The sequence below is a fragment of the Myodes glareolus genome, chromosome 21, assembly GCF_982192425.1.
Source record: "Myodes glareolus chromosome 21, mMyoGla1.1, whole genome shotgun sequence".
NCBI lineage: Eukaryota > Metazoa > Chordata > Mammalia > Rodentia > Cricetidae > Myodes > Myodes glareolus.
Window position 1 is genome coordinate 52,208,750 of NC_142046.1, and position 16,399 is coordinate 52,225,148.

Consider the following 16,399-nt stretch of genomic DNA (forward strand, 5'->3'; position numbering starts at 1 on the left):
GTCATATGAAGAAAAGTCACAGAATCCCACATACACTGCCTAAGTCTAGTTTTAAACATATAAATATGTACAGATGGAGATGTATGGAAAACGGGTCACAACTCTATGCCCTAACCTGTCAGCAAGGAGTGACAGGGAGTGGCAGTTGAAGAGCAGGGAGTGGGGACTTTGTCATCTTCCTCCGTCTATGTAATTACTATATATGCAATTTCACATCCATGGACTTCTTGTATAGTTTTAGCAGGCATAGCAAGAGTGATTGTACCGAGTGGTTATGCTATGTGTTCCATTCTAAAGAGATGAATCTAACACATTAGAAATAGCCTGCTTTTAGTCAGATGGTGGTGGCGCACGCCTTTAATCCCAGCACTTGGTAGGCAGAGGCAGGTGGATCTCTGTGAGTTCCAGGCCAACCTGGTCTACAAAGCTAGTTCCAGGACAGCCAAGGGTACACAGAGAAATGCTGTCTCAAAAAAAGAAAAAAAAAGAAGAAAAAGACAAAGAAAGAAAGCAAAGAAAGAAGGAAGGAAAGAAAGAGAAAAAGAGCCTGCTTTAAAACACCTTTTGTTCCTCGGACTCAGAGTTCCTAGGACTGTCAGCCTAAGGCTGTCAGCCCCCAATTGATGGGCACTAAGTAGGGCACTGGGTGACTTGGGTCATCTCCAGGTTTTCCCTTAATCCTACATACATCTGTATATCTCCTCACATCCTGGTCACCGGCACAGCCGAGTTTACCTAGAACACTCTGCCAAAGTAAACAGGTCCTGATGTCACTGCCTGTCAAGGGACAGCCATAGCGAAGTGTGGTTGGAGCATTTGGAAGTAATTGTGAGTAAGTGGACCCCAGGAGAGAGACCCTCTGATGTAAGCCGTCTCCATGGGGACTCCCTGTGAAGATCCAGACCCACGAGACCACCACCCAGGAGCTCTGCTTCATGTCCCTCACTCCAAAGCAGAGTCTACCTAAAGTAGGAGGGGCACAGGTTCGGCCACTTGTCACTTAGAGTCAGCAACTCAGACAGAAAGCACCATGAGGGCACCGATGAAGGAAACCGACTCCATGCAGACATTTTGCTGGGCATTTATTTTTGATTCGTATCATACCATACGGAGGGAAACTTCCAAACTTTGCTCTTTCAACATCTTAGCCTTTACCTTGCTGCACAGGAGGAAAGCAAACTAAGGGAGCCGAGCTCGAGCCCACCCTGCTGCCGTGTGTGTGAGGACAGGAGCAGCCTCTTCCGGTTAACGGGAAGCTTGCACTCCACAACAAATGACTGGAAACACATGGCGCACACAAGTCATCAGCTGGTCCTCAGGCATCCACGGGCATGCGCCGTTTCAAACCATCTCTTGCTCGATGCCTCGAGCATCATCTCGTTCTGCCTGTCATCAGCAAACCCCTTCCTGTTCCAGGATGGAAACTGGAGTCGGATATATTCAACTCTGAAGCTGACTTCCGCAAGTCACCAAGAGGAGAATGGATTTAGCTTTAGTACATTTATTCGTACATGATTCTTAATAAAACACTTTCAAAACATTCTGTACAGTTCAAGCCACTGAGAACTGCTTTACCATTTCTATAAATGTGATCTGTTGGGATGAGGTGCCAAGGTGTCTCTGTACAAAGATGTACAATATGTACAGTCACTGCAGGGACAAGCTGTGCGAAGCAGAGTCTAGAACACGGAATTCATGCCAAGGCTCAGAAAACATTTCAACAGATAAGACTAAAGCTTGAAACTGCACTGCGGTTCTCCCTGGGCGTATGATCGCTTTATAAACAATACACGTATAGGTCGCATACAAAGTGGTTGACCCCAGCGCAGACAGGACGATGCAGCTGACTGGACGCGGTACCGGCCGTTCTCCTGGGCCTCGGTCTGCAGTTGCCACGTCATTGAGTTGCTGCCGCTGCCTTGGGTTGAGCCACGGCCACGCTAGGAGACTTAAACTTGGGGAGGTAAAGGCCGAACTTGTTTTCGATGCCAGCAAACGTGGCTGTGGCAAGTCTGTAGCCACCAATGTGATCAGGGTTGGCAGGAGGGAGGTCTGCGATGCGGGACTTCGGTGTCGGATCTGAGCCCGAAGGTTTGCTGTGGACACGGAAAAGGCAGAGAGAGCTCAGGGCTGATGAAGGCGGAGGCGGCTGACATTGAGCATGGATGTCGGGGCACCCACACACTATGAGGAAGGCTGTCTCAGCTCTCTGCATATCACCTCTTCTGCATAAATTGTGATTTCCAGCCAGGCGGTGGTGGCGCACACCTTTAATCACAGTACTCAGGAGGCAGAGGCGGGCGGATCTCTGTGAGTTTGAGGCCAGCCTGGTCTACAAGAGCAGGAACCAGGGCAGGTTCCAAAGCTACAGAGAAACCCTGTCTCGAAAAACCAAAGAATAAATGGTTTTTTTTAAAAAAAAAAAAAAAAAAAAGTTGTGATTTCCAACCTCATCACAATATTGCCTTCACAGATCTCATATACAAGAAAAATGGCCCCACCCTCAGTGTTTATATGTGTACATGAGCTGACTCTCAGAGGACAATCAGAAGAAAATGCGCTCAGTTAATAATACTCTTTGGGAAGCTGGCTCTGTGTGGACTTTTTCTGTTTTCTAATTTAATGCAGGAGGCATGCATTAAATCTTCATAAAAGCATATAAGTTGGTACAATTTCAAAGCAGAAACGGATTTAGTTCTTGCTTCCACAGTCTCTAAAGCTACAGAAAAGCCAAATACTGGTGTTTGTGCAGTGGGTCGGCGGAACTGCTGCTTCTGCATCTTTTCTATGGACGGCCCCTCCACTACTTGGGTCAACTGTTGGGCTCTTTCCCTACCAAGGCTTTCAGCAGGGGAGGCGCTCACGAGCTTAACAGATGGAGTCTCCAGACAGTACGCGCACCTCGGCCCCAACAGCTAGTAACTGCTTCCTTGCTTGCTTGCTTGCTTGCTTTGGATACAACTTCCTTGCAGACTCAACAAGCAATTGCTCTTCTTTCTCCCTGGGGTAGACTTTGAGTGCTGAGCTTGGAGCAGCTCAGTTTGGGGTCCTCCCCCTACCAGGACTGACCCATTGGCGTTGCTTCTCTTTGAAACCATGTGCGTGAACCAGCAGTATGAACATCTAGGGACTAAACGATGGGGAATGAGGAACTGTCACCTCGGCAGCATGCTACTGCATGCTGGGTTGTTTCTGGGCCATATTAAACGACCCAACGAATAATGACACAATCTCACTAGAAAAAAAAAAAAGACAACTATTCACCTAGCATTTCCATTTAATGTCACCCTAAAATGTCCCTAATAGCTGTTGAATACTTTCTGCCGAGTCACTCTGATAAGGTCTGACTCTAACATGGGAACCTTTAAAGCCGTTGCTTTCTATGCACTGGTTTTAAAGGACTCGGTAGCATCCATTTTCTCAGCATTCCCCAAAAGGCTCTGTGAACAGAGCAAGCACTGGTCTGGGTTGGGTGAAGTAGATGCACTTACAGGCCTCCAAAATCGATGTAGAACCACCGCTGCAGAAGTTCATAGGTGACCAGTGTGACGCCAAACTGAGGGGAGGACCGGAACACTCGCGCTGGAAAAGACCGACAGGGTAGGGCAGACTTAACACCGGGATGGCTGTGCCAAGGCTACCACTGAGAGACAGGGGAAGGACGTGAAAGCAAGACAGCCACTCCGGAGGATCCCCCAGCAGCTACCTGCAGTCCCTTTCCAGAATGCTGATGGCCCTTCTTCCCGGAGAATCTTCCGGAAACAGTCGATGACGCCGCTGTAGGTTGTCTGGCCAGCCCGGGCAGCCACTTGCAATCTTGTCTTGATAACATCAGCAGGGGTCACCAGAGAAGCAGCGGGCACACCTTGGAGGAGAAAACCACATTTAATTCATCCTCAGGATGTCATTCATCCAACAGGACGATCCACAACTGTGACCACAAGGAAAGTCAAAGTTCCTTAAACAGGCTCCTAGGCACCAAGGGAAAGAGGAAGTGTCCCCAACCCTGCTAGTTGCTTCAGCAGAATCAGGGAGAAATGTTTTGTTTTTCTGCCTGAATTAAAGAAACCTCTCTTGATTGCACCATCCCAAAGAACTATGAGAGAGAAAAATGTAATAAATGTAATAACAGCGACAGGACAGTTCCCATGCTCCCTTTCCAGTTTCAACTACTTTTACATTTTTCATCTTTAAATAAGACGCAAGTATTTTCATGTATAATATAAAAGAGGACATCGATTTAATGACCCACGGAATATATGTGGTGCCAAACCGTAGTGGTCTTGGTTGACTCTTGCCAACCACACACTGTAGGGGTGTGAAAAGCATCAAAACACTTGCCAGTGTGAGGTGCTAAGAGAGAGGTGACTGGCCCTCCCTCTGGACCTGCTCAGGCCACAGAAGTCATCACAACCTGAATGAGAGCAGGGCAGGCTTTCGGTTAAAGAGTAGCCTGCGAGCCAACCACCCAAAGGCCGCTCCTCCTCCCCTGTGCTGCAGCTCCCTGGGGTCACCTGAGATGTAGCAGCAGCAGCAGCAGGAGGAGGAGGAGGATACAGAAGACTGGATTTCTCAAGTGTAGCTTTTGTTCATAAAACAGAACAGACCTTGAAGGAGCAGCATGGCCTTCCCCGGGCGGGGGGGGGGGGGACGGGAGAAGGAATTCAATTTAGCCTAAATATCACTGTCTCTTCGCTAGGCAAATGGAGCTGGTGGTCCTGAGGGGGCTTGGTTAGAGAATGAAGCCAAGGCTCCCCTAGGATCAACCCTGCACCCTATACACCGGGTAAATTGCCTGCCTTCTGAAGCAGCTCTCCAGACCTCCCAATACCTGCTATTGAAGCTTGACTGGTAATAATTAGAAAAACTCCCCTCTTTGAAAACCCAGAAGATATCAACAGGCAAGGAGCTGGTGAGACTAGGAACTGCTTGCATGGTTCTTTGGCTGCTGGCAGATGCTGGGCTGTGAGTGACCAGACAGACTTCCCTGGCTGGCTTTGCTGATGATTTAGAAAACACAAGGAAAAACTTGAAGGGAAGATGCTGCCCCCTTCATAACAGTCTGCAGAGTACATGAAAGGAGCTGGGGCCCTTGTGCCGGGTTAAGCAGGTGATCTGGCCAGGAATTCTCATTCGGCTAACCGAGATCACACATGTCGGGGGGGGGGGGGCAAAGCATGTGCTGGGCCCCAGGTAAGGGCTCAAAGCCCTGTCTTCTTGGTTTTTGTTTATTAAAACAAGTTTTCCCCTGTTATCACTGCAAGAACAATGTATCCATTTCAACACTCTCAGAACCCAGGGCTCCTAAGATAAAACATCATACTCAGCACAAGCAGAAGAAGAGGCTAAGCTAGCAATTAAGAGCCAAGCAGTGGGGCTGGAGAGGAGGCTCAGTGGTTCAGAGCGCTGACTGCTCTTCTAGAGGACCTGGGTTTGATTCCCAGCACCCATGATGACTCATAACTGTCTGTAGTTCCAATTCTAGGGAATCTGATGCCCTCTTCTGGTCTCTTCCAGCAACAGGCATGCATGTGGTGTATATACATACATGCAGGCAAACACACACATAAAAATAAATTAATCCTTTTTTATTTTTGTTTTTTGGAGACAGGTTTTCACTATATAGCTCTGGCTGTCCTGGAACTAAATTCATAGGGCCTATCTCTGCCCCCCCCCCCCACATAAACAAATGAAAAAGTAAAATAAAATAAAGCAGGGACCAGGAGTCTAGTCTTGGACATGCTAGATTCTGTGTGGGTTCATTACTGACTGTGCAGAAGGCAGACGGGCCTCTTCCTTCCCCATCATTTCAATGTGCTACTGCATCTAAGGGTGCCTGGTTGGTCCTTTCTATTCCAAGTTAGTTTCCTGGTAACTTAAGAGTAAGGAGATACACATGCGCGCACATGCACTCACAGACACGTTCAAACACCCCCCTTGCTGTGAATCAGAAGGAGCACATTGAGCCCTTTTTGACTACCATGCTCCTCTTCCTGATGGACTCTCATCTGGTGTCTTAGACCAGATGAAGATCTTCATGTAATCCATCAGCTGAGCCTCTACTATTATTACAAGGAAGGCCAGATGAACGCGATGAAAGCCCTGCCCGCCAAAGCACTCAGCCTACTAGAGAAGGAAACCAATTCAAGCAACTATTAACCAATCCAAATGCTGAGGTCAGAAAAAAGATGAAAACAGAGTTGAGGACTGAGGGCAGTTTGCGGCGGGGTGCTGCTTTGGTCTGAGGAGAGCTGTGGGGGCAAGAGAGATAGCTTCGTGAAGCTCAGCTTCTGAGCCAATACAGGAACGTTCCTCTCCACAGGACAAGTATAGGGGCAGGCAGGGCCTGAACATCAGCACTGACTGGATCAGCGGAGAAACTGATCTGCCAAAGACCTTCAACCACCTTAGTTGGCTGCACCCAAGGTTTCAGGAGCCCAGGAGGCTAAGAACCGTGTTAATGATGAAAGCCCAATTTAGATGGGCAGATCTAATTTGGCTCCAAGTTACTAAGCTGCATTAAGTTGTTTATCCACATTATGCAAATGTAATTAACTCTCATCAGAATCCTAGCATATCCAACAAAGGAGCCAAGGCGGCTCTATCCAGCTAAGTCAGATTCCAACAATAACTTCCAGAAAGAAAGGGCGAAGCCAGAGACTCCATACTTCTTACGAGAATTTCTTGTCTTAAAAGGGTCCGTGGTTACCTGCTATGGCTCCAGCCGCTAGGAGATTGATGCCTCCCACGCGTCCACTCTCATCAGCCAGAAGGAGTTTGCAGTGAGCGTACACAGGAAAGTAGATGGCGGAGAAGGGAATGTCTCGGAGGAAACACGCTTTGGCACCCTGTCACACGGTGAGGAAACAGTGAGAAACAGTGTGTAAACAGGGTTTGAATGGCCGAACAGGAAGCCGGCAGGCACCGGTGACAAGCAAGCTGAGATGTCCTTCAAACAGCATTAGGAGTGATTTGAGGGGAATTAGGCAGGGGACAGCGGTACAGAGCAAGGACACGTGACGGAAAGCTTTCCGAAGGAAACCGGGTATCCAGGCTAACCCTGGCGATTGCAGCACTCTGGCAACAGAGAGCTTTCTGGCATTTCTAGAAGTGCTAGACTTAGGGTTTGAGGTTTTCATTTGTTTTCTGTCGTGGCGATCACACTAAAGCGCAGTACAGTTAACTCCAAGGGCACTCGGCTGCGGGTCTCTGCACCTTGGCACTGTGTAACTGGAACTTTCTGTGCATTAAGCAAGGCAACATCTTAGGATTCGTACGGAGTCTCAAACTTCCCAGGCTGCTTGGCCTGCTCAGCTCTGCTGCGTGTGGGGCTAGGGAACTAGAGCGGGGATGGGGTGGAAGGGGGAAGAAGTAAAGTGTTAGGAATAAGATTCCAGAATGAATGGCTTGATTCCCAAGCGCCCCCCCCCCCGCCAAAAAAAACCCCTAACTAACTGCCAAATCATTCTCAATCAGTTCCAAGCCTTGGGAGTGCCAGGCGGAATGCCAGAGGCAATGGAGAAGGGCAACTGTCCTAAGGAAGGGAGAGGAAAAACCTAAAGTCTTAGTTCCACCCAAGACAGCCTGTCCCTGCCACGGAGAGGGCAGCGAGCACCTTCCTCAGTGTTGCCAGAGACCCATGCCAGCCCCAGCCTGAAGTTCTGCCTCACAGACAAATGTTAAACCCAAGCACTGGATTCCCCGATGGCTCTGTTTTTATAAAAACGAAAACACCCAAGGACTCTTATAGGGTAATCCAGACAGAACCAATGTTTACACATTCTGCCCTCCAAGGGAGTCTCCACGGATGGCGAAGAGGGTGGGCGGAAGGAGCAGAGTGGAGACACGACACTCCGTAAAGACAGACGAGCCTGGCAGCCAGGCTCCGGGGCACCCTGTGGCTGCGCAGCGCTAATCTAGACGTTCCTAATTTCTAATTTGCAGTTGCAGAGGTGAATTTACACATTTCAGCGGTTATGGATCCACAAATAAATTCAGTGCTGTGGAAACACAGTCCCCCATAGGGGTGAAATTTCCGCATCTCCCCTTCTACCAGGGAAGGGAACAGAAAGAAAAATTCTCCTCGCTAAAGAAAACCGCCGGCTTCTGCTCCATTACACCTGATCAGCAGTGACGGCAGCGAGGGTACCCGCCGGGAGGAACCCGTTGACTGCGTCCTGTGCAAGCACAGTGGTCGCTGTTGTTTTTTAATGGAATTCATTACTGACAAATTCCCCCACTTAACTTCTTAAAGACTCGAATCCTGTCGAATTCTACTATCTTTTTTTTTAAACCATGGTCAGACTAAGATAAGAGAAGCCCCTCCTGGTACGACGAGAACGTAATAAAGCTCAGAAAAGGCACAGGATTTCTCTGCAGCCCCAACCCATCCTGAGTACCACAGAAACTTCTCGAGGCCCCATGGGATGAAGGTTGTGAGCCTGAAACCAGTTGTTCCATGGAAGTGATGCCCTGCACATATCTGACCACAGGAGCTCTCTTGTGTATATCCGCAATTTTTACCCGAGGGCGCTGGCTTCATTTGGGTCATAGGTCACACTGCCGATAAGATTGCTTCTCAAGTTGGGGATGGGAGTGTCATCTGGCTTCTGCGTTCTTTCATGTTTATACTGTGTATTATGGCTTCTCCACTCAGCTAGACAAAGAAATCAACCTACCTTGTACAGCCCAAAGAGTCCCAGGTCCTGAAGCACGTTCAGAGCGCTGACTCTGGGCCCCGTGGTGATTTCTCCCGCCACCTGCAGGCGGATCTTCACTATCTCCAGTGGGTTGGTAAAGATGACCTGCGAGCCTCCGGCCTGCAAGCAAAGGAGACAGACAAGCTCTTGCCACGTCGGGGCTGGACTGGGGAAGGAGAGGTTCACATTGTGCTCGGTGAGAGGATCTCACAGAGATGCACCTCAGCTAAGGCAAGGTCTCACTCAGTCTGCTGCCCAAACTGGCCTGGGAGTAACTCACTAGATTGCTCAGTCTAAGCTAGAATTCACAGCAATCCTTCTGTCTCAGCCTGCAGGGTGCTGGGATTACAGATGTGGGCCACCATGACCGGATTTAGGTTTATTTCAACTTGAAATGTCAAGGCCATTCTCAACACTGACCTTCAGGATAACCCCAAGCATAGTCAAGATAACAAAATCGATAAACCCAATTTGGAAAAAAAGAAGCAAATGAAGATGTAGGCGGTGAGCTCTGGGTGAACGGAAAGTTCCGCAGAGCGCTGTCTTCGGTCTGCCAACTTGCAGAAAAATGAACACAACGTTAGCCCCTTTACAGCCAGACTTTTCTCCTCTGAGTCAAATTCTGCACTCTATGTGAGCATGCACAGAGCTTTGGGTCCCAACCAGCGACACTCACATTAAAGGAAGGAACCTGGAAAGGCAGACTTTAGTATCGTTCCAAGACAAAACAAGGAAAAAAAAAAATCCAAGACAGAGCTGGAAAGCGGAACTCTGAGTCACCCAGAGTGTGACACCCTCAGAGCAAAGGCAAAGTCCACACTCTGGGGTGAGCATCAGATTTGATTTTCAAATATTCAAAGTGAATTTGCACCTGAAATCTGCCAAGTAGTAGAGGAGGGGAAAAGAACGTTTAAAATAACTGCTACAACTCCTTTTAGGGTTTCTGTAATATAAAGATAAGCATGAGTGCATGATCACGGACACACACACACACACACACATATATATCATCTCCCTTCATGAAGCGAAGAAATCTCATTTGTGCCATTTTGTCTTAAACTACGGCTGTTTACATTATATAATCAAAAACTATATTCACACAATATTCAATTAAAATGGTATTCATATAATCAAAATCATCACATAGTCATAACTCAGCTGCAGCGCATGTTCCTGTAAAGTAAGAAGTGTGCTCCTTGAGGGGCAGTTCTACAGGTGTCCAGACATGACGTCATCTCAGACCCCCACCCATGCTCCTCCCACCCATGCTCCTCCACATCTGCCGATCACCCTCTGTGACCCCCTTCCAAAGGACAGCAAGGTGGCTCCTAACTACTCTGGGGCCACACTTCAATGCCTCTGGGTTAAATCCTGACCCTTCAACACTCACAACTCTGAACACCACACTGGCCCTGGCTTCCTCTCCTCCTCCAGGCAGCTGACTGTCCTGAATCCCCAGGAAATTAATCCCCTTTTGTCCCGACACAGCACCGACCACCAGCAGGCACACAGGCCCCCCAACAAGGATGCACTGCCCCATTTTCCATGCTGATTTGCCTGGATTTCTTTCTGTCATAATCTGCAGCGCTGCAAGCAGAAGGGGGCATCTCAATGTTTCAATCTAAGCAAACAGTACTTTCAAAAGGATTGCTGGGTGAAAATTATGTTAAAATGATAATCCAAGTAATTACTCCTGTAGCTAGAATTAAAGACCAAACCAACTGAAAAGTTTACTATTTCCCTAAAATCGCTTTTTTAAATAATGCCTGTAAAGACTGTATTTGGGGACACATTCTTTATATTCTATATTAAGGCAGATTAAGATAAAAAGAAAAGAACTATACATTTTTATCATAATCCCCCAGATTTGCCACTACCAGTATACCAGCCTTCAGGGGCTAAGTGTTAAATACGGATATTATGTTTAAATAAACACAAAGTCCTTCATGGTTTTTGGTTTGCTTGTTTGGCTGGTTGGTTTTTTGAGACACGGTTTCTCTGCATAGCCCTGGCTGTCCTAGAACTCTCTAAGTAGACCAGGCTGGCCTTGAACTCAGGGATCTACAGGTCTTTACCTCCTGCCTTGGGAAAAGGTGTGCACCCTGGCACGCAGCCTGTCCCTTCACATTTTACCGGTTGGTGAGTTATCCCATCCCGCCTGCCTGCCCCCAGCTCCCTCTCTTGAGATTCTCTTCTCTCATCTGAGGCTCGTAGGAATGCCGCAGTTGACTAAGCTGTGCACGCCTTCAAATCTCGCAGTGTACAAGTAATGCGCTTTCTTTAATACAGCCGAGGAAAGGAGCCAACAGCGCATGTTACACATGCAGTCACATTAATCGCTGTCTGCATTGAAGGTGAGCATGCCGGCACCCATAGGACACCCTGGAGCACAGAAACAAACTGTCGATGTGGATCCCCAAGTAAGGGAGCGTGGCAATCATGAACACTGATACTGGAGCAAGGCACATATCCATCGGATCAGCCCTGTGTGCTATGGAGTTTTAAGGAGAACTTCTCAGTCAGTTCAATAATGCTTGGATGTGTTTTTAAAATTACTTAACATTCTTAAACTTTAAACACTAGGACTAGGATCATGTAGTCAAACTATATCCAGCAGCACTGAAACGTTTTAGAAATTGTAAGGTTGCTATTTAACTTATCTAAAACTCTGGGTGGAGTTAGGAAGACTCAGTGGGTGAGAATGCTTGCTCTGCAAACGGGAAACCATGGGTTCAAGTGCCCAGAACCCATATAAAAAGCCAGGCTTTGTTACCTTTGTTATGCATTGCTGGAACCCCAACACTGTAGAAGGCAGAGACAGGAGCTTGCTGGTCACCAGCCTAACTCCAGGTTCAGTGAGAGACCTTGTCCTCATCTGGCCTCTGTACACACACACACACACACACACACGTATACACAACAGAGACACACACTCATATGCACATATACAATACCACACACAAATGTGTACACAAAGATACACACACACAAAATTATAACACAGACTGGATGTGGTGGCAAACATTTTAATCTCAGGTCATGGGAGGCAGAGGCAGGAGGATCTCTGTAAGTTCGAGGCCAGCCTGGTCTATAGAGTGAGTTCCAGGGCTTACGTAGTGAGACCCTATCTCAAAACAAACAGCCAAGCAGTGGTGGCACATGCCTTTAATCCCAGCACTCAGGAGGGAGAGGCAGGTGGATCTCTAGGAGTTGAGGGCCAGCCTGGTCTATATAGAGAGTTCCAGACTAGCCAGGGCTCTATGGTGAGACCCGATCTCAAAACAAAAACAAAGAAAAGCTCAACAGCAGGATGTGTACCTGCAGATCTGAATTTTCACCCTATTCTCATGGCAACCATGTTCCCTCCCATCTACAAGAAACTAGGCCAGGGCCCTCGCTGATCCCTTTGCTGGGAAGAGCATCCAACTTAGCCAGATCTTTCCTTCCCAAGTAACCTAGGTAGTTTTAAAACTGGGTAGCTGAGGAGAGAGCAACTGGGTATCACTCGGTGGTGGTAGGAACGTAGCAACAGCACTCAGCTAAACCTCCCCCCTTCAGGGACACCACACGTTTATCTGATCACTACCATGGAGGGTGTGGACTCTGGATCAGGTCCTTGCTGCTTCTCACAGGGCCTTATTCAGGGTCATCCTCTACCCCGAAGTGCATGCTGGTCTGCAAACAGAGGCTTGGCCATTCCTCTCGGACTTGATTCTCTGGTGGAGTTTGCTGACTTTGGAGAGAAGTGGTGGGCTGTGCTCTGACAAGCTTCTACCTTGTAGTCTGAGGGTTCATCAGTAGAAAAATCAGGCTTTGTAAGTGGCGTGAGCCTGTAACCCTGGCACCGAGGAGGCTAAAGAAGCATCATGAGTTTACGGCTAGCCTGGGCTACACAGTGCAACTCTGGGTCAAAAAATAAAATAGAAATAAAAAAAATACATCACTATTTAATAATGCACATTTTCCTTCCTCGTTGCCCAGAGCTCCACATCACTAATTCTCCTGCTATCAGTCAATCAAGCATTAGTTAGGATTAAGATCCAGAAATAAATCATGACTCGGTGTCAGCCAAACCCTCAGGGCGTCTTAGACTGCACCTGTAGACAAGAGTCCACACCAAGAACAAAGTTATACATGTCCGATTATGGCTTAACCACTTAGGTCACAGGTCAGACAAGAGGCCAGGCCAGTTTAGGACCAAAATCCTCTACACAGCACAGAAATAATTAGCTGTGTGGAAAAGAAAATATACTTATTTCTTTCTCTTTCCCAGACAGGGTCTCATTTAGCCTAGGCTAGCCTTGAACCCATATGTAACCAAAGATAACCCTGAAATTCTGATTCTCCTGAATTAACCTCCCTACTTCAGGAATTACAGGCACGCACTACCCCTCCACAACAAAAGATGCCTAGCTTTCAAGGAATTACAGACAGGTCTGTCTGTGTGTGCTGTGGTCAATATGAGTGAGAAAGCTTCATAATGAAATGAAAGCTAAAAACACCTATAAAATGTATTTATGATTTGCAAAGGAGGGAAACAATTATAGCATCTAATAACAATGTAAGGTGGAGGAACATATTTTAGTGGGCACATGTTGGTGGGGCTTATTCTCATCAAACCATTTACCTTTCATAAATGACAAATTGAGCCAAGTACGTCTCTTTCCTAAGGAAGCACACACAGACATGGCATATAACCAAACACGCAAGCCTGGCTGCATCCCCCACACGAGGCAAGGGTCCCGCTGACAAGTCTCATCATGAAGAAGCCCAGAGCAACTGCTCCCCATGACCCCAGGGACATCTTCTCTGAATTAAAACTTCTAAGGTCACTGACCTCATCATCTCAGGCTTCATGAGCAAGTGAGGTTTTCGCCAAGACCTCCGGCCAGTTCAACCAGAAGTTATTAACATGTTCAGGAATGAACCGAACTATGAAAGTCTCGAGCAGATCACATTAGCAATTGTGAGGCGCACACCACACATAACATTTGCTGGGCTGCAAACTTAGATGCGTCGGTCGGTCTGAATCCAATGCCGTGTTCACACCTTAAACACAGACTAACTGAGCTCTACAAGAGCTACACTCTCAGTTTCTGGCTTTAGAATCTTGGCCAATGACCACAACACAGTTAAAGGCTCTTCCTGCCCCATTGCAGCACCATAAGGAGGTTTAATTAAACTACAATAGCAGGTTCGTTCCTACACATAAAACTGAAGGGCCCAATTAACCAGCCGCCTCGCACTCAGAGTTCCAGGGCGGAGAAATGAACAGTAACTCAATCTGCTCCTGCATTTCCTTTGATGCTTAAAAAAACAAAACTTAAGAATGTAAGAAGTCAGAAGGGGGCTAAAGAGCTGCGTCAGCTGTTAAGAGCACTTGTTCAGTTTCTAGCAACCACGTGGTGGCTCACAAATGTCTATAACTCCAGTTCCAGGTGATGGGAAACCCCCTTCTGGCCACCATGGGCACTGAGTGCACACAGTGCACTTACATGCATGCAAGAAAAACACACATGAAATAAAAATCATATCTGTATGTATGTATATTTTAAAGTCTAGAAGATAGAGCTTCAGAAATTTAAAAGAAAGCTGATAATAACAATACTCAAAATCAGATTATACAGCACACACCTTTAACCCCAGCATTTAGGAGTCAGAAGCAGGTGGATCCCTGTGAGTTCAAGGCCAGCCTGGTCTACAGAGCGAGTTCCAGGACAGCCAGGACTATCTTAAAAACAAAAAAAAAACAACAAAAAAAAAACAAACCCTTAAGAAGAAGAAGAAGAAGAAGAAGAAGAAGAAGAAGAAGAAGAAGAAGAAGAAGAAGAAGAAGAAAAAGAAAGGAAAGGGGAGGAAGGGGAAGGAGAAGAAGAAGAAGAGGAAGAGGAAGAGAAGAATGAGACTGTACAATGGGGAGAAGGATCAGCTAGCAAGGCTAGCCCTAGGACCTGCTTTCAATCCCCACAAGCCACATAAAACCAAACGTGGTGGCCTGCCTGGGAAACCCAGTGACAGCATGGGTGAAGCCAAGAAGATCCCCGGGTTCACTTTCAGACAGAGTAGCCGCAATTGCTGAGCTTCAAACCAGCGAGTGGTTGTGTCTCAGAGGAGGTGGCAGCTCTCCCGAGGAAGGCAGTCAAGCCTATCGTATGCACACACACCCATTTTCAAGCATCATTACTACGAGACTTCTCTCAGGCCATTCTCTGAGTTAAAGGAGAATGTTGGGCCAGCAAGATGACTCAGCGGTAAAGGTGCCTGCTGCCAAACCTGCAGCCCTGAGTTCAATCCCCAGGACCCCCACGATGGAAGGAGAAAACCGGCTCCTGAAAGCTGTCCTCTGGCCGTCACACATAAACACCAAGGTATGCACTCCACACACACTAAAGAAAAATGTAGTAAAACAAAATTTAAAGAGGAAATATCACTTGCATTTCATTCCTACTTTGTAAAAGGGTTAGAGGGATATGTTTGCTGCAGGAAATACTCAGGATGGACACTCACACAGCCTCCAGCGAGGATTTCTGCCGGCAGTGGGATGGAGCCATCTCTTTTGGTAAATTTATCCCGGACAAAATCATTAACCTAATAAGAAAGACAAGATCAGTTCATCAGAATTTCCTGTCATCTCCTCTGCTTGCACACCATCGTATTTCTGAATTATCAAAATACTTGTCTCATGATAAAAGTAAGATTTCACCAAATGTGTCCACATAGATGTGAAAGTGCTTACAAGGGCCTCGATAGTGCAGTCTCACCAGCATTGCTGCAGTCTCACCAGCATTGCTGCAGTCTCACCAGCATTGCTGCAGTCTCACCAGCATTGCTGCTGGCTGCACGACCATCTAAGGAAATGACATCAGTTCAGCGGCAAGAAACTTACGGTCAGCTTAATGGCTTTTTCTGGTGCAACTCCTATCAGCTGGGGTATCAGACCTGGGTAGAAAGAGAGGATCATGTCTTTATGTGAGTGGATAAACCCAACAAGGGAGTGTTTCCCTTGAAGGTATCCAACAAGTATCTCGGGGTTTTCATCTAAATGGGGAAAAGATTATCCTAAATAATTATATATATATATATATATCCTATGCATTATATAAATATATAAATCACACACATACATATATACAATTGACCAGTCATATATAATGTCATTTACTCGGAACTATAAATGTTTTCTTTTAACATCCATAAAGATAAATATATAAATAAAACCTTGCTGTCCAGTGCCTTGCCTAAAGTACACAACGGAAGAATGGACCCTCTGGGTTTTCTCCCCTCCCTAACTGGATCTCCCCTGCCCCAGCAGCAGCCCACAAACATCCGTATGCCTGTGCTGAAGGCCGGGAGAGAGGCTCGGGGCAGTAGTGTGCGGTAAGCACAGCCAGGCTTTGCTATAGACTCCGTGCGGCACAAAGGAGCGAGGCTGCTACTGACTATCCGCTCCCATTATCCTCTCTCCAGAGAAGCCCAGCACTCGGAACTCATTTACTTAAAAGAAAGCCACAACTGTAAAGAAAGAAACCTGCAGCTTTTAGTATCAGTTTGTGGGCATCGTCTATAAGCGAAAGCATAGGTCAATTATATTTTACTAATATCTGTCAAGCTTAAGGCATTTTAGAAGACTCTTCCCAAAACAAAAGAAAGCATCATGCTTAGAAAGCTACATTTCCCAGGCTGGCCGGAAACAGTTACGT

The 16,399-nt window shown here is 47.0% G+C and overlaps 1 protein-coding gene across 1 annotated transcript in view; it reads right to left on the reverse strand.

The window, feature by feature from the left end:
- Positions 1 to 1,065: 1,065 nt before the first annotated feature.
- Positions 1,066 to 16,399, reverse strand: part of Slc25a12 (solute carrier family 25 member 12) — a 79,787-nt gene continuing 64,453 nt past the window's right edge. Inside the window, exons 12-18 of the mRNA XM_087900050.1 lie at positions 15,586 to 15,638; positions 15,207 to 15,287; positions 8,679 to 8,819; positions 6,710 to 6,848; positions 3,707 to 3,865; positions 3,492 to 3,582; positions 1,066 to 2,096 (exon numbers count right to left, since the gene is read on the reverse strand). Coding sequence (XP_087756176.1) covers positions 1,898 to 2,096; positions 3,492 to 3,582; positions 3,707 to 3,865; positions 6,710 to 6,848; positions 8,679 to 8,819; positions 15,207 to 15,287; positions 15,586 to 15,638 — 863 coding nt within the window. The 3' untranslated portion in view covers positions 1,066 to 1,897. The remainder of the gene's footprint in view (positions 2,097 to 3,491; positions 3,583 to 3,706; positions 3,866 to 6,709; positions 6,849 to 8,678; positions 8,820 to 15,206; positions 15,288 to 15,585; positions 15,639 to 16,399) is intronic.